This window comes from Hyperolius riggenbachi, chromosome 4, assembly GCF_040937935.1.
Source record: "Hyperolius riggenbachi isolate aHypRig1 chromosome 4, aHypRig1.pri, whole genome shotgun sequence".
Lineage (NCBI taxonomy): Eukaryota > Metazoa > Chordata > Amphibia > Anura > Hyperoliidae > Hyperolius > Hyperolius riggenbachi.
Genome location: NC_090649.1, coordinates 512,818 through 532,709, shown reverse-complemented (window position 1 = coordinate 532,709; position 19,892 = coordinate 512,818). Strand labels below are relative to the sequence as shown.

General features: G+C 52.3%; 1 protein-coding gene across 7 annotated transcripts in view; it reads right to left on the bottom strand.

The window, feature by feature from the left end:
- The window catches only part of KHK (ketohexokinase), a 217,064-nt gene that overhangs the window by 88,362 nt on the left and 108,810 nt on the right, over window positions 1-19,892 (bottom strand). For 6 of the 7 annotated variants that reach the window (XM_068279784.1, XM_068279785.1, XM_068279783.1 and 3 more), the window contains one exon: window positions 16,400-16,534. The exons of the other annotated variant lie outside the window; for it this stretch is intronic. In XM_068279784.1, the coding sequence (XP_068135885.1) occupies window positions 16,400-16,534 (135 nt within the window). The remainder of the gene's footprint in view (window positions 1-16,399; window positions 16,535-19,892) is intronic. 7 annotated transcript variants of the gene reach the window in all.

Here is a 19,892-nt window from a genome sequence, read left to right as displayed (position 1 = left end):
GACATGAGCAGAGGAGTCACACATCATACTGCAGATAGGACTCACCCCTCCAGCATCCTCCAGGGTCACTGACACCAGGACATGAGCAGAGGAGTCACACATCACTCATACTGCAGATAGGACTCACCCCTCCAGCATCCTCCAGGGTCACTGACACCAGGACATGAGCAGAGGAGTCACACATCATACTGTAGATAGGACTCACCCCTCCAGCATCCTCCAGGATCACTGACACCAGGACATGAGCAGAGGAGTCACACATCACTCATACTGCAGATAGGACCCACCCCTCCAGCATTCTCCAGGATCACTGACACCAGGGCATGAGCAGAGGAGTCACACATCATACTGCAGATAGGACTCACCCCTCCAGCATTCTCCAGGATCACTGACACCAGGACATGAGCAGAGGAGTCACACATCATACTGCAGATAGGACTCACCCCTCCAGCATCCTCCAGGATCACTGACACCAGGACATGAGCAGAGGAGTCACACATCATACTGCAGATAGGACTCACCCCTGCAGCATTCTCCAGGATCACTGACACCAGGACATGTGCAGAGGAGTCACACATCATACTGCAGATAGGACTCACCCCTCCAGCATCCTCCAGGATCACTGACACCAGGACATGAGCAGAGGAGTCACACATCATTCATACTGCAGATAGGACTCACCCCTCCAGCATTCTCCAGGGTCACTGACACCAGGACATGAGCAGAGGAGTCACACATCATACTGCAGATAGGACTCACCCCTCCAGCATCCTCCAGGGTCACTGACACCAGGACATGAGCCGAGGGGTCACACATCATTCATACTGCAGATAGGACTCACCCCTCCAGCATCCTCCAGGATCACTGACAAAAGGACATGAGCAGAGGAGTCACACATCATACTGCAGATAGGACTCACCCCTCCAGCATTCTCCAGGATCACTGACACCAGGACATGAGCAGAGGAGTCACACATCATTCATACTGCAGATAGGACTCACCCCTCCAGCAACCCATAGGATCACTGACACCAGGACATGAGCAGAGGAGTCACACATCATTCATACTGCAGATAGGACTCACCCCTCCAGCATCCTCCAGGATTACTGACACCAGGACATGAGCAGAGGAGTCACACATCACTCATACTGCAGATAGGACTCACCCCTCCAGCATTCTCCAGGATCACTGACACCAGGACATGAGCAGAGGAGTCACACATCATTCATACTGCAGATAGGACTCACCCCTCCACATCCTCCAGGATCACTGACACCAGGACATGAGCAGAGGAGCCACACATCATACTGCAGATAGGACTCACCCCTCCAGCATCCTCCAGGATCACTGACACCAGGACATGAGCAGAGGAGTCACACATCATTCATACTGCAGATAGGACTCACCCCTCCAGCATCCTCCAGGATCACTGACACCAGGGCATGAGCAGAGGAGTCACACATCATACTGCAGATAGGACTCACCCCTCCAGCATCCTCCAGGATCACTGACACCAGGACATGAGCAGAGGAGCCACACATCATACTGCAGATAGGACTCACCCCTCCAGCATCCTCCAGGATCACTGACACCAGGGCATGAGCAGAGGAGTCACACATCATACTGCAGATAGGACTCACCCCTCCAGCATTCTCCAGGATCACTGACACCAGGGCATGAGCAGAGGAGTCACACATCACTCATACTGCAGATAGGACTCACCCCTCCAGCATCCTCCAGGATCACTGACACCAGGACATGAGCAGAGGGGTCACACATCATACTGCAGATAGGACACACCCTTCCAGCATCCTCCAGGATCACTGACACCAGGACATGAGCAGAGGGGTCACACATCATACTGCAGATAGGACTCACCCCTCCAGCATCCTCCAGGATCACTGACACCAGGACATGAGCAGAGGAGTCACACATCATTCATACTGCAGATAGGACTCACCCCTCCAGCATCCTCCAGGGTCACTGACACCAGGACATGAGCAGAGGAGTCACACATCATACTGCAGATAGGACTCACTCCTCCAGCATCCTCCAGGATCACTGACACCAGGACATGAGCAGAGGGGTCACACATCACTCATACTGCAGATAGGACTCACCCCTCCAGCATCCTCCAGGATCACTGACACCGGGACATGAGCAGAGGAGTCACACATCATACTGCAGATAGGACTCACCCCTCCAGCATCCTCCAGGATCACTGACACCGGGACATGAGCAGAGGAGTCACACATCATCCATACTGCAGATAGGACTCACCCCTCCAGCATCCTCCAGGATCACTGACACCAGGACATGAGCAGAGGAGTCACACATCATCCATACTGCAGATAGGACTCACCCCTCCAGCATTCTCCAGGATCACTGACACCAGGACATGAGCAGAGGAGTCACACATCATTCATACTGCAGATAGGACTCACCCCTCCAGCATCCTCCAGGGTCACTGACACCAGGACATGAGCAGAGGAGTCACACATCATTCATACTGCAGATAGGACTCACCCCTCCAGCATCCTCCAGGGTCACTGACACCAGGACATGAGCAGAGGAGTCACACATCATACTGCAGATAGGACTCACCCCTCCAGCATCCTCCAGGGTCACTGACACCAGGACATGAGCAGAGGAGTCACACATCACTCATACTGCAGATAGGACTCACCCCTCCAGCATCCTCCAGGGTCACTGACACCAGGACATGAGCAGAGTAGTCACACATCATACTGCAGATAGGACTCACCCCTCCAGCATCCTCCAGGATCACTGACACCAGGACATGAGCAGAGGGGTCACACATCACTCATACTGCAGATAGGACTTACCCCTCCAGCATTCTCCAGGGTCACTGACACCAGGACATGAGCAGAGGAGTCACACATCATACTGCAGATAGGACTCACCCCTCCAGCATTCTCCAGGATCACTGACACCAGGACATGAGCAGAGGAGTCACACATCATACTGCAGATAGGACTCACCCCTCCAGCATCCTCCAGGGTCACTGACACCAGGACATGAGCAGAGGAGTCACACATCACTCATACTGCAGATAGGACTCACCCCTCCAGCATCCTCCAGGATCACTGACACCAGGACATGTGCAGAGGAGTCACACATCACTCATACTGCAGATAGGACTCACCCCTCCAGCATCCTCCAGGATCACTGACACCAGGACATGAGCAGAGGAGTCACACATCATACTGCAGATAGGACTCACCCCTCCAGCATTCTCCAGGATCACTGACACCAGGACATGAGCAGAGGAGTCACACATCATTCATACTGCAGATAGGACTCACCCCTTTCAGCATCCTCCAGGGTCACTGACACCAGGACATGAGCAGAGGAGTCACACATCATACTGCAGATAGGACTCACCCCTCCAGCATCCTCCAGGATCACTGACACCAGGACATGAGCAGAGAAGTCACACATCATACTGCAGATAGGACTCACCCCTCCAGCATTCTTCAGGGTCACTGACACCAGGACATGAGCAGAGGAGTCACACATCATACTGCAGATAGGACTCACCCCTCCAGCATTCTCCAGGGTCACTGACACCAGGACATGAGCAGAGGAGTCACACATCATACTGCAGATAGCACTCACCCCTCCAGCATCCTCCAGGATCACTGACACCAGGACATGAGCAGAGGAGTCACACATCATACTGCAGATAGGACTCACCCCTCCAGCATTTTCCAGGATCACTGACACCAGGACATGAGCAGAGGAGTCACACATCATACTGCAGATAGGACTCACCCCTCCAGCATCCTCCAGGATAACACCAGGGCATGAGCAGAGGAGTCACACATCATACTGCAGATAGGACTCACCCCTCCAGCATTCTCCAGGATCACTGACACCAGGACATGAGCAGAGGAGTCACACATCATTCATACTGCAGATAGGACTCACCCCTCCAGCATCCTCCAGGATCACTGACACCAGGACATGAGCAGAGGAGTCACACATCATTCATACTGCAGATAGGACTCACCCTTCCAGCATCCTCCAGGATCACTGACACCAGGACATGAGCAGAGGAGTCACACATCATTCATACTGCAGATAGGACTCACCCCTCCAGCATCCTCCAGGATCACTGACACCAGGACATGAGCCGAGGGGTCACACATCATTCAAACTGCAGATAGGACTCACCCCTCCAGCATCCTCCAGGATCACTGACACCAGGACATGAGCAGAGGAGTCACACATCATACTGCAGATAGGACTCACCCCTCCAGCATTCTCCAGGATCACTGACACCAGGACATGAGCAGAGGAGTCACACATCACTCATACTGCAGATAGGACTCACCCCTCCAGCATCCTCCAGGATCACTGACACCAGGACATGAGCAGAGGAGTCACACATCACTCATACTGCAGATAGGACCCACCCCTCCAGCATCCTCCAGGATCACTGACACCAGGACATGAGCAGAGGAGTCACACATCATTCATACTGCAGATAGGACTCACCACTCCAGCATCCTCCAGGATTACTGACACCAGGACATGAGCAGAGGAGTCACACATCACTCATACTGCAGATAGGACTCACCCCTCCAGCATTCTCCAGGATCACTGACACCAGGACATGAGCAGAGGAGTCACACATCATTCATACTGCAGATAGGACTCACCCCTCCAGCATCCTCCAGGATCACTGACACCAGGACATGAGCAGAGGAGTCACACATCACTCATACTGCAGATAGGACTCACCCCTCCAGCATCCTCCAGGATCACTGACACCAGGACATGAGCAGAGGGTTCACACATCATACATACTGCAGATAGTACTCACCCCTCCAGCATCCTCCAGGATCACTGACACCAGGACATGAGCAGAGGAGTCACACATCACTCATACTGCAGATAGGACTCACCCCTCCAGCATCCTCCAGGATCACTGACACCAGGACATGAGCAGAGGAGTCACACATCATACTGCAGATAGGACTCACCCCTCCAGCATCCTCCAGGATCACTGACACCAGGACATGAGCAGAGGAGTCACACATCACTCATACTGCAGATAGGACTCACCCCTCCAGCATCCTCCAGGATCACTGACACCAGGACATGAGCAGAGGAGTCACACATCATACTGCAGATAGGACTCACCCCTCCAGCATCCTCCAGGATCACTGACACCAGGACATGAGCAGAGGAGTCACACATCACTCATACTGCAGATAGGACTCACCCCTCCAGCATCCTCCAGGATCACTGACACCAGGACATGAGCAGAGGAATCACACATCATACTGCAGATAGGACTCACCCCTCCAGCATCCTCCAGGGTCACTGACACCAGGACATGAGCAGAGGAGTCACACATCACTCATACTGCAGATAGGACCCACCCCTCCAGCATCCTCCAGGATCACTGACACCAGGGCATGAGCAGAGGAGTCACACATCATACTGCAGATAGGACTCACCCCTCCAGCATCCTCCAGGATCACTGACACCAGGACATGAGTAGAGGAGTCACACATCACTCATACTGCAGATAGGACTCACCCCTCCAGCATTCTCCAGGATCACTGACACCAGGGCATGAGCAGAGGAGTCACACATCATACTGCAGATAGGACTCACCCCTCCAGCATTCTCCAGGATCACTGACACCAGGGCATGAGCAGAGGAGTCACACATCATACTGCAGATAGGACTCACCCCTCCAGCATTCTCCAGGATCACTGACACCAGGACATGAGCAGAGGAGTCACACATCATACTGCAGATAGGACTCACCCCTCCAGCATCCTCCAGGATCACTGACACCAGGACATGAGCAAAGGAGCCACACATCATACTGCAGATAGGACTCACCCCTCCAGCATCCTCCAGGATCACTGACACCAGGACATGAGCAGAGGAGTCACACATCATACTGCAGATAGGACTCACCCCTCCAGCATCCTCCAGGATCACTGACACCAGGACATGAGTAGAGGAGTCACACATCACTCATACTGCAGATAGGACTCACCCCTCCAGCATTCTCCAGGATCACTGACACCAGGGCATGAGCAGAGGAGTCACACATCATACTGCAGATAGGACTCACCCCTCCAGCATCCTCCAGGGTCACTGACACCAGGACATGAGCAGAGGAGTCACACATCATACTGCAGATAGGACTCACCCCTCCAGCATCCTCCAGGATCACTGACACCAGGACATGAGCAAAGGAGCCACACATCATACTGCAGATAGGACTCACCCCTCCAGCATCCTCCAGGATCACTGACACCAGGACATGAGCAGAGGAGTCACACAACATTCATACTGCAGATAGGACTCATCCCTCCAGCATCCTCCAGGGTCACTGACACCAGGACATGAGCAGAGGGGTCACACATCATACTGCAGATAGGACCCACCCCTCCAGCATCCTCCAGGATCACTGACACCAGGACATGAGCAGAGGAGTCACACATCATTCATACTGCAGATAGGACTCATCCCTCCAGCATCCTCCAGGGTCACTGACACCAGGACATGAGCAGAGGGGTCACACATCATTCATACTGCAGATAGGACTCACCCCTCCAGCATCCTCCAGGATCACTGACACCAGGACATGAGTAGAGGAGTCACACATCACTCATACTGCAGATAGGACGCACCCCTCCAGCATTCTCCAGGATCACTGACACCAGGGCATGAGCAGAGGAGTCACACATCATACTGCAGATAGGACTCACCCCTCCAGCATCCTCCAGGATCACTGACACCAGGACATGAGCAGAGGAGCCACACATCATACTGCAGATAGGACTCACCCCTCCAGCATCCTCCAGGATCACTGACACCAGGACATGAGCAGAGGGGTCACACATCATTCATACTGCAGATAGGACTCACCCCTCCAGCATCCTCCAGTATCACTGACACCAGGACATGAGCAGAGGGGTCACACATCATTCATACTGCAGATAGGACTCACCCCTCCAGCATCCTCCAGGATCACTGACACCAGGACATGAGCAGAGGAGTCACACATCACTCATACTGCAGATAGGACTCACCCCTCCAGCATCCTCCAGGATCACTGACACCAGGGCATGAGCAGAGGAGTCACACATCATACTGCAGATAGGACTCACCCCTCCAGCATCCTCCAGGATCACTGACACCAGGACATGAGCAGAGGAGTCACACATCATACTGCAGATAGGACTCACCCCTCCAGCATCCTCCAGGATCACTGACACCAGGACATGAGCAGAGGAGTCACACATCACTCATACTGCAGATAGGACTCACCCCTCCAGCATCCTGCGGGATCACTGACACCAGGACATGAGCAGAGGGGTCACACATCATACTGCAGATAGGACTCACCCTTCCAGCATCCTCCAGGATCACTGACACCAGGACATGAGCAGAGGGGTCACACATCATACTGCAGATAGGACGCACCCCTCCAGCATCCTCCAGGGTCACTGACACCAGGACATGAGCAGAGGAGTCACACATCACTCATACTGCAGATAGGACTCACCCCTCCAGCATCCTCCAGGATCACTGACACCAGGACATGAGCAGAGGAATCACACATCATACTGCAGATAGGACTCACCCCTCCAGCATCCTCCAGGATCACTGACACCAGGACATGAGCAGAGGGGTCACACATCATTCATACTGCAGATAGGACTCACCCCTCCAGCATCCTCCAGGATCACTGACACCAGGACATGAGTAGAGGAGTCACACATCACTCATACTGCAGATAGGACGCACCCCTCCAGCATTCTCCAGGATCACTGACACCAGGGCATGAGCAGAGGAGTCACACATCATACTGCAGATAGGACTCACCCCTCCAGCATCCTCCAGGATCACTGACACCAGGACATGAGCAGAGGAGCCACACATCATACTGCAGATAGGACTCACCCCTCCAGCATTCTCCAGGATCACTGACACCAGGACATGAGCAGAGGAGTCACACATCACTCATACTGCAGATAGGACCCACCCCTCCAGCATCCTCCAGGATCACTGACACCAGGGCATGAGCAGAGGAGTCACACATCATACTGCAGATAGGACTCACCCCTCCAGCATCCTCCAGGATCACTGACACCAGGACATGAGTAGAGGAGTCACACATCACTCATACTGCAGATAGGACTCACCCCTCCAGCATTCTCCAGGATCACTGACACCAGGGCATGAGCAGAGGAGTCACACATCATACTGCAGATAGGACTCACCCCTCCAGCATTCTCCAGGATCACTGACACCAGGGCATGAGCAGAGGAGTCACACATCATACTGCAGATAGGACTCACCCCTCCAGCATTCTCCAGGATCACTGACACCAGGACATGAGCAGAGGAGTCACACATCATACTGCAGATAGGACTCACCCCTCCAGCATCCTCCAGGATCACTGACACCAGGACATGAGCAAAGGAGCCACACATCATACTGCAGATAGGACTCACCCCTCCAGCATCCTCCAGGATCACTGACACCAGGACATGAGCAGAGGAGTCACACATCATACTGCAGATAGGACTCACCCCTCCAGCATCCTCCAGGATCACTGACACCAGGACATGAGTAGAGGAGTCACACATCACTCATACTGCAGATAGGACTCACCCCTCCAGCATTCTCCAGGATCACTGACACCAGGGCATGAGCAGAGGAGTCACACATCATACTGCAGATAGGACTCACCCCTCCAGCATCCTCCAGGGTCACTGACACCAGGACATGAGCAGAGGAGTCACACATCATACTGCAGATAGGACTCACCCCTCCAGCATCCTCCAGGATCACTGACACCAGGACATGAGCAAAGGAGCCACACATCATACTGCAGATAGGACTCACCCCTCCAGCATCCTCCAGGATCACTGACACCAGGACATGAGCAGAGGAGTCACACAACATTCATACTGCAGATAGGACTCATCCCTCCAGCATCCTCCAGGGTCACTGACACCAGGACATGAGCAGAGGGGTCACACATCATACTGCAGATAGGACCCACCCCTCCAGCATCCTCCAGGATCACTGACACCAGGACATGAGCAGAGGAGTCACACATCATTCATACTGCAGATAGGACTCATCCCTCCAGCATCCTCCAGGGTCACTGACACCAGGACATGAGCAGAGGGGTCACACATCATTCATACTGCAGATAGGACTCACCCCTCCAGCATCCTCCAGGATCACTGACACCAGGACATGAGTAGAGGAGTCACACATCACTCATACTGCAGATAGGACGCACCCCTCCAGCATTCTCCAGGATCACTGACACCAGGGCATGAGCAGAGGAGTCACACATCATACTGCAGATAGGACTCACCCCTCCAGCATCCTCCAGGATCACTGACACCAGGACATGAGCAGAGGAGCCACACATCATACTGCAGATAGGACTCACCCCTCCAGCATCCTCCAGGATCACTGACACCAGGACATGAGCAGAGGGGTCACACATCATTCATACTGCAGATAGGACTCACCCCTCCAGCATCCTCCAGTATCACTGACACCAGGACATGAGCAGAGGGGTCACACATCATTCATACTGCAGATAGGACTCACCCCTCCAGCATCCTCCAGGATCACTGACACCAGGACATGAGCAGAGGAGTCACACATCACTCATACTGCAGATAGGACTCACCCCTCCAGCATCCTCCAGGATCACTGACACCAGGGCATGAGCAGAGGAGTCACACATCATACTGCAGATAGGACTCACCCCTCCAGCATCCTCCAGGATCACTGACACCAGGACATGAGCAGAGGAGTCACACATCATACTGCAGATAGGACTCACCCCTCCAGCATCCTCCAGGATCACTGACACCAGGACATGAGCAGAGGAGTCACACATCACTCATACTGCAGATAGGACTCACCCCTCCAGCATCCTGCGGGATCACTGACACCAGGACATGAGCAGAGGGGTCACACATCATACTGCAGATAGGACTCACCCTTCCAGCATCCTCCAGGATCACTGACACCAGGACATGAGCAGAGGGGTCACACATCATACTGCAGATAGGACGCACCCCTCCAGCATCCTCCAGGGTCACTGACACCAGGACATGAGCAGAGGAGTCACACATCACTCATACTGCAGATAGGACTCACCCCTCCAGCATCCTCCAGGATCACTGACACCAGGACATGAGCAGAGGAATCACACATCATACTGCAGATAGGACTCACCCCTCCAGCATCCTCCAGGATCACTGACACCAGGACATGAGCAGAGGGGTCACACATCATTCATACTGCAGATAGGACTCACCCCTCCAGCATCCTCCAGGATCACTGACACCAGGACATGAGTAGAGGAGTCACACATCACTCATACTGCAGATAGGACGCACCCCTCCAGCATTCTCCAGGATCACTGACACCAGGGCATGAGCAGAGGAGTCACACATCATACTGCAGATAGGACTCACCCCTCCAGCATCCTCCAGGATCACTGACACCAGGACATGAGCAGAGGAGCCACACATCATACTGCAGATAGGACTCACCCCTCCAGCATCCTCCAGGATCACTGACACCAGGACATGAGCAGAGGGGTCACACATCATTCATACTGCAGATAGGACTCACCCCTCCAGCATCCTCCAGTATCACTGACACCAGGACATGAGCAGAGGGGTCACACATCATTCATACTGCAGATAGGACTCACCCCTCCAGCATCCTCCAGGATCACTGACACCAGGACATGAGCAGAGGAGTCACACATCACTCATACTGCAGATAGGACTCACCCCTCCAGCATCCTCCAGGATCACTGACACCAGGACATGAGCAGAGGAGTCACACATCATACTGCAGATAGGACTCACCCCTCCAGCATCCTCCAGGATCACTGACACCAGGACATGAGCAGAGGAGTCACACATCACTCATACTGCAGATAGGACTCACCCCTCCAGCATCCTGCGGGATCACTGACACCAGGACATGAGCAGAGGGGTCACACATCATACTGCAGATAGGACTCACCCTTCCAGCATCCTCCAGGATCACTGACACCAGGACATGAGCAGAGGGGTCACACATCATACTGCAGATAGGACGCACCCCTCCAGCATCCTCCAGGGTCACTGACACCAGGACATGAGCAGAGGAGTCACACATCACTCATACTGCAGATAGGACTCACCCCTCCAGCATCCTCCAGGGTCACTGACACCAGGACATGAGCAGAGTAGTCACACATCATACTGCAGATAGGACTCACTCCTCCAGCATCCTCCAGGATCACTGACACCAGGACATGAGCAGAGGAGTCACACATCATCCATACTGCAGATAGGACTCACCTCTCCAGCATCCTCCAGGATCACTGACACCAGGACATGAGCAGAGGAGTCACACATCATCCATACTGCAGATAGGACTCACCCCTCCAGCATCCTCCAGGATCACTGACACCAGGACATGAGCAGAGGAGTCACACATCACTCATACTGCAGATAGGACTCACCTCTCCAGCATCCTCCAGGATCACTGACACCAGGACATGAGCAGAGGAATCACACATCATACTGCAGATAGGACTCACCCCTCCAGCATTCTCCAGGATCACTGACACCAGGACATGAGCAGAGGGGTCACACATCATACTGCAGATAGGACTCACTCCTCCAGCATCCTCCAGGATCACTGACACCAGGACATGAGCAGAGGAGTCACACATCATTCATACTGCAGATAGGACTCACCCCTCCAGCATCCTCCAGGGTCACTGACACCAGGACATGAGCAGAGGAGTCACACATCATACTGCAGATAGGACTCACCCCTCCAGCATCCTCCAGGGTCACTGACACCAGGACATGAGCAGAGGAGTCACACATCACTCATACTGCAGATAGGACTCACCCCTCCAGCATCCTCCAGGGTCACTGACACCAGGACATGAGCAGAGTAGTCACACATCATACTGCAGATAGGACTCACCCCTCCAGCATCCTCCAGGATCACTGACACCAGGACATGAGCAGAGGAGTCACACATCATTCATACTGCAGATAGGACTCACCCCTCCAGCATCCTCCAGGATCACTGACACCAGGACATGAGCAGAGGAGTCACACATCATTCATACTGCAGATAGGACTCACCCCTCCAGCATCCTCCAGGATCATTGACACCAGGACATGAGCAGAGGAGTCACACATCATACATACTGCAGATAGGACTCACCCTTCCAGCATCCTCCAGGATTACTGACACCAGGACATGAGCAGAGGAGTCACACATCATACTGCAGATAGGACTCACCCCTCCAGCATCCTCCAGGGTCACTGACACCAGGACATGAGCAGAGGAGTCACACATCACTCATACTGCAGATAGGACTCACCCCTCCAGCATCCTCCAGGGTCACTGACACCAGGACATGAGCAGAGTAGTCACACATCATACTGCAGATAGGACTCACCCCTCCAGCATCCTCCAGGATCACTGACACCAGGGCATGAGCAGAGGAGTCACACATCATACTGCAGATAGGACTCACCCCTCCAGCATCCTCCAGGATCACTGACACCAGGACATGAGCAGAGGAGCCACACATCATACTGCAGATAGGACTCACCCCTCCAGCATCCTCCAGGATCACTGACACCAGGACATGAGCAGAGGGGTCACACATCATACTGCAGATAGGACTCACCCCTCCAGCATCCTCCAGGATCACTGACACCAGGACATGAGCAGAGGGGTCACACATCATACTGCAGATAGGACTCACCCCTCCAGCATCCTCCAGGATCACTGACACCAGGACATGAGCAGAGGAGTCACACATCACTCATACTGCAGATAGGACCCACCCCTCCAGCATTCTCCAGGATCACTGACACCAGGGCATGAGCAGAGGAGTCACACATCATACTGCAGATAGGACTCACCCCTCCAGCATTCTCCAGGATCACTGACACCAGGACATGAGCAGAGGAGTCACACATCATACATACTGCAGATAGGACTCACCCCTCCAGCATTCTCCAGGATCACTGACACCAGGACATGAGCAGAGGAGTCACACATCATACTGCAGATAGGACTCACCCCTCCAGCATTCTCCAGGATCACTGACACCAGGACATGAGCAGAGGAGTCACACATCATACTGCAGATAGGACTCACCCCTCCAGCATCCTCCAGGATCACTGACACCAGGACATGAGCAGAGGAGTCACACATCATACTGCAGATAGGACTCACCCCTCCAGCATTCTCCAGGATCACTGACACCAGGACATGAGCAGAGGAGTCACACATCATTCATACTGCAGATAGTTCTCACCCCTCCAGCATCCTCCAGGATCACTGACACCAGGACATGAGCAGAGGAGTCACACATCATTCATACTGCAGATAGGACTCACCCCTCCAGCATCCTCCAGGATCACTGACACCAGGACATGAGCAGAGGAGTCACACATCACTCATACTGCAGATAGGACCCACCCCTCCAGCATTCTCCAGGATCACTGACACCAGGGCATGAGCAGAGGAGTCACACATCATACTGCAGATAGGACTCACCCCTCCAGCATTCTCCAGGATCACTGACACCAGGACATGAGCAGAGGAGTCACACATCATACATACTGCAGATAGGACTCACCCCTCCAGCATTCTCCAGGATCACTGACACCAGGACATGAGCAGAGGAGTCACACATCATACTGCAGATAGGACTCACCCCTCCAGCATTCTCCAGGATCACTGACACCAGGACATGAGCAGAGGAGTCACACATCATACTGCAGATAGGACTCACCCCTCCAGCATCCTCCAGGATCACTGACACCAGGACATGAGCAGAGGAGTCACACATCATACTGCAGATAGGACTCACCCCTCCAGCATTCTCCAGGATCACTGACACCAGGACATGAGCAGAGGGGTCACACATCATCCATACTGCAGATAGGAATCACCCCTCCAGCATCCTCCAGGGTCACTGACACCAGGACATGAGCAGAGGAGTCACACATCATACATACTGCAGATAGGACTCACCCCTCCAGCATCCTCCAGGATCACTGACACCAGGACATGAGCAGAGGGGTCACACATCATTCATACTGCAGATAGGACTCACCCCTCCAGCATCCTCCAGGATCACTGACAGCAGGACATGAGCAGAGGAGTCACACATCACTCATACTGCAGATAGGACTCACCCCTCCAGCATCCTCCAGGATCACTGACACCAGGACATGAGCAGAGGAGTCACACATCATTCATACTGCAGATAGGACTCACCCCTCCAGCATCCTCCAGGATCATTGACACCAGGACATGAGCAGAGGAGTCACACATCATACATACTGCAGATAGGACTCACCCTTCCAGCATCCTCCAGGATTACTGACACCAGGACATGAGCAGAGGAGTCACACATCATACTGCAGATAGGACTCACCCCTCCAGCATCCTCCAGGGTCACTGACACCAGGACATGAGCAGAGGAGTCACACATCACTCATACTGCAGATAGGACTCACCCCTCCAGCATCCTCCAGGGTCACTGACACCAGGACATGAGCAGAGTAGTCACACATCATACTGCAGATAGGACTCACCCCTCCAGCATCCTCCAGGGTCACTGACACCAGGACATGAGCAGAGGAGTCACACATCACTCATACTGCAGATAGGACCCACCCCTCCAGCATCCTCCAGGATCACTGACACCAGGACATGAGCAGAGGAGTCACACATCACTCATACTGCAGATAGGACTCACCCCTCCAGCATTCTCCAGGATCACTGACACCAGGACATGAGCAGAGGAGTCACACATCATTCATACAGCAGATAGGACTCACCCCTCCAGCATCCTCCAGGATCACTAACACCAGGACATGAGCAGAGGAGTCACACATCATTCATACTGCAGATAGGACTCACCCCTCCAGCATCCTCCAGGATCACTGACACCAGGACATGAGCAGAGGAGTCACACATCACTCATACTGCAGATAGGACTCACCCCTCCAGCATCCTCCAGGATCACTGACACCAGGACATGAGCAGAGGAATCACACATCATACTGCAGATAGGACTCACCCCTCCAGCATCCTCCAGGGTCACTGACACCAGGACATGAGCAGAGGAGTCACACATCATACTGCAGATAGGACTCACCCCTCCAGCATCCTCCAGGATCACTGACACCAGGACATGAGCAGAGGAGTCACACATCATACTGCAGATAGGACTCACCCCTCCAGCATCCTCCAGGATCACTGACACCAGGACATGAGCAGAGGAGTCACACATCACTCATACTGCAGATAGGACTCACCCCTCCAGCATCCTCCAGGATCACTGACACCAGGACATGAGCAGAGGAATCACACATCATACTGCAGATAGGACTCACCCCTCCAGCATCCTCCAGGATCACTGACACCAGGACATGAGCAGAGGAGTCACACATCACTCATACTGCAGATAGGACTCACCCCTCCAGCATCCTCCAGGATCACTGACACCAGGACATGAGCAGAGGAGTCACACATCATTCATACTGCAGATAGGACTCACCCCTCCAGCATCCTCCAGGATCACTGACACCAGGACATGAGCAGAGGAGTCACACATCACTCATACTGCAGATAGGACTCACCCCTCCAGCATCCTCCAGGATCACTAACATCAGGACATGAGCAGAGGGGTCACACATCATTCATACTGCAGATAGGACTCACCCCTCCAGGGTCAGTGACACCAGGGCAACACTGTCCTTAAAGCGCACCAATAGTCCACATTTTACAGGAAGCCACAGTCACAGATTTATTGATCACTACTGATGAGGTAATGTCAGAGCAGAGCTGATTACCTACCTCTGTGGATATCCACAAACCCTGCACTGTTGGTGTTGAGGACTGGGTTGGCAAACACTGACTTAGATGATCACATGAGGACAGTGGCTAAGGCTGGAAGCATTTGACAGCAAAGATTATCCACACAGACCAGAAGTTTTAGCATCCAACAGCTGCTAAGAAGTGCCAGTCCAGGACCCAAGCTCGGAGTCTGGAGGTATCATGAAGTGGTTACTTCCATAATGGATTGCTGCTCCTAAGGCCTAACCACCTAACACCAGCTGTCATTTGTATCCTATAAGCACCCCAATTGATGTAGAAGAGCAACCTCAGTATGACAGTTACCCATTGTTAGGTGGTGTCCGTATACTATGGAGGAGAATCCCAATCCACCACCACCACCATCATTCTCTCCATCCAACACATCTCAGAACTACTGACCATGGTGACATTATTACATGCAGTACAGTGTCCTTACGTGTCATATAATGTGACGGTGCGGGAACCATTGGTGGTGTTCACTAGACAGCAGGCACACGGGGTGTCCCCCCAGCTCTGCCAGCTCACATTGGAGGCATCAATGTTCCTCTTGCGGAAATCTGATGTGATGTAACTATGGCATGGGGAGAATAATTAGATATATAAATACTCATGATATAACATTCATCTGATGGATGGAGAAGAAGTGGAGCAAGCTTTACTGTCCTGAACATATGATACGGGCCAGAGGCAATTCTTTTATGTTTTGTAGTGATCGTGTTCCTTCAAAAGACACCAATTCATGCTGTGGACCTCTTGTACAAAAATGGACTTAGCAGAGTCACAGCAGTCTATAACTCACATTTATTTCCTATCTTTCTGAGATGGAGATACTATAATCCTACCTTACAAAACTATACACCTCTTGTGTACTTCTGATACCACAGGTGTGGTCCTTACCTTGTCTTCACACAAAGACAACCTCCATTTCTAGATCATACCTCATGTCCTTCTCATTCCCTACCTTGTCCTCACACAAAGACAACCTCCATCTGTAGTTCATATCTCATGTCCTTCTCATTCCCTACCTTGTACTCACACAAAGACAACCTCCATCTATAGATCTTACCTCATGTCTTTCTCATTCCCTATCTTGTCCTCACACAGAAACCCCCTCCATCTCTAGATCATACCTCACGTGCATCTCATTCCTTACCTTGTCCTCACACACAAACCCCCTCCATCTGTAGACCAAACCTTATGTCATTCTCATTCCTTATCATACACTATCTCATTACAGACTTATAGCTCTACCATACATCACGCCTTTACCATACACCATCCCACCACAGACATATACCATACACCATCTCACCACAGACCTGTACCTCTACCATACACCATCCCAACACAGACCTATACCTCTGCCATACACCATCCCACCACAGACCTATACCTCTGCCATACACCATCCCACCACAAACCTATACCTTTACCATACACCATCCCACCACAGACCTACACCTCTACCATACACCATCCCACCACAGACCTACACCTCTACCATACACCATCTCACCACAGACCTGTACCTCTACCATACACCATCCCACCACAGACCTATACCTCTGCCATACACCATCCCACCACAGACCTATACCTCTGCCATACACCATCCCACCACAAACCTATACCTTTACCATACACCATCCCACCACAGACCTACACCTCTACCATACACCATCCCACCACAGACCTACACCTCTACCATACACCATCCCACCACAGACCTACACCTCTACCATACACCATCCCACCACAGACCTATACCTCTGCCATACACCATCCCACCACAAACCTACATCTCTTCCATACACCATCCCACCACAGACCTATACCTCTGCCATACACCATCCCACCACAAACCTACACCTCTGCCATACACCATCCCACCACAGACCTATACCTCTGCCATACACCATCCCACCAGAAACCTACACCTCTGCCATACACCATCCCACCACAGACCTATAACTCTGCCATACACCATCCCACCACATACCTACACCTCTACCATACACCATCCCACCACAGACCTATACCTCTACCATACACCATCCCACCACAGACCTTTACCTCGACCATACATCATCCCACCACAGACCTGTACCTCCACCATACACTATTCCATCCTAGACCTACACCTCTACCATACACCATCCCACCACAGACCTGTACCTCTACCATACACTATCCCACCACATACCTACACCTCTACCATACACCATCTCATCACAGACCTATAACTCTACCATACACCATCTCACTACAGACCTCTACCATACACCATCCCACCACAGACCTATAGCTCTACCATACACCATCCCACCACAGACTTTTACATCTACCATACACCATCCCACCACAGACCTATACATCTACCATACACCATCTCACTACAGACCTCTACCATACACCATCCCACCACAGACCTATAGCTCTACCATACACCATCCCTCCACAGACCTATACCTCTACCATACAACATCCCATCACAGACCTATACCTCTACCATACACCATCTCACTACAGACCTCTACCATACACCATCTCACTACAGACCTATAGCTCTACCATACACCATCCCACCACAGACCTACACCTCTACCATACACCATCCCACCACAGACCTACACCTCTACCATACACCATCCCACCACAGACCTATACCTCTGCCATACACCATCCCACCACAAACCTACATCTCTGCCATACACCATCCCACCACAGACCTATACCTCTGCCATACACCATCCCACCACAGACCTATACCTCTGCCATATACCATCCCACCACAAACCTACACCTCTACCATACACCATCCCACCACAGACCTATACCTCTACCATACACCATCCCACCACAGACCTTTACCTCTACCATACATCATCCCACCACAGACCTGTACCTCTACCATACACTATTCCATCCTAGACCTACACCTCTACCATACACCATCCCACCACAGACCTGTACCTCTACCATACACTATCCCACCACATACCTACACCTCTACCATACACCATCTCACCACAGACCTATAACTCTACCATACACCCTCTCACTACAGACCTCTACCATACACCATCCGACCAGAGACCTATAGCTCTACCATACACCATCCCACCACAGACCTATACATCTACCATACACCATCTCACTACAGACCTCTACCATACACCATCCCACCACAGACCTATAGCACTACCATACACCATCCCTCCACAGACCTACACCTCTACCATACACCATCCCATCACAGACCTATACCTCTACCATACACCATCTTACTACAGACCTCTACCATACACCATCCCACCACAGACCTATAGCTCTACCATACACCATCCCACCACACACCTATAGCTCTACCATACACCATCCCTCCACAGACCTATACCTCTACCATACACCATCCCACCACAGACCTATAGCTCTACCATACACCATTCCACCACAGACTTTTACATCTAAAAATACACCATCCCAGCACATACCTATAGCTCTATCATACACCATACCACCACAGACCTATAGCTCTACCATACACCATCCCTCCACAGACCTATACCTCTACCATACACCATCTCACTACAGGCCTCTACCATACACCATCCCACCACAGACCTATACCTCTACCATACACCATCCCACCACAGACCTATACCTCTACCATCCACCATCCCACCACAGAACTATACCTCTCCCATACACCATCCCACCACAGACCTACTCCTCTACCATACACCATCCCACCACAGACCTATAGCTCTACCATACACCATCCCACCACATACCTACACCTCTACCATACACCATCCCACCACAGACCTATACCTCTACCATACACCATCTCACTACAGACATCTACCATACACCATCTCACCACAGACCTATAGCTCTACCATACACCATCCCACCACATACCTACA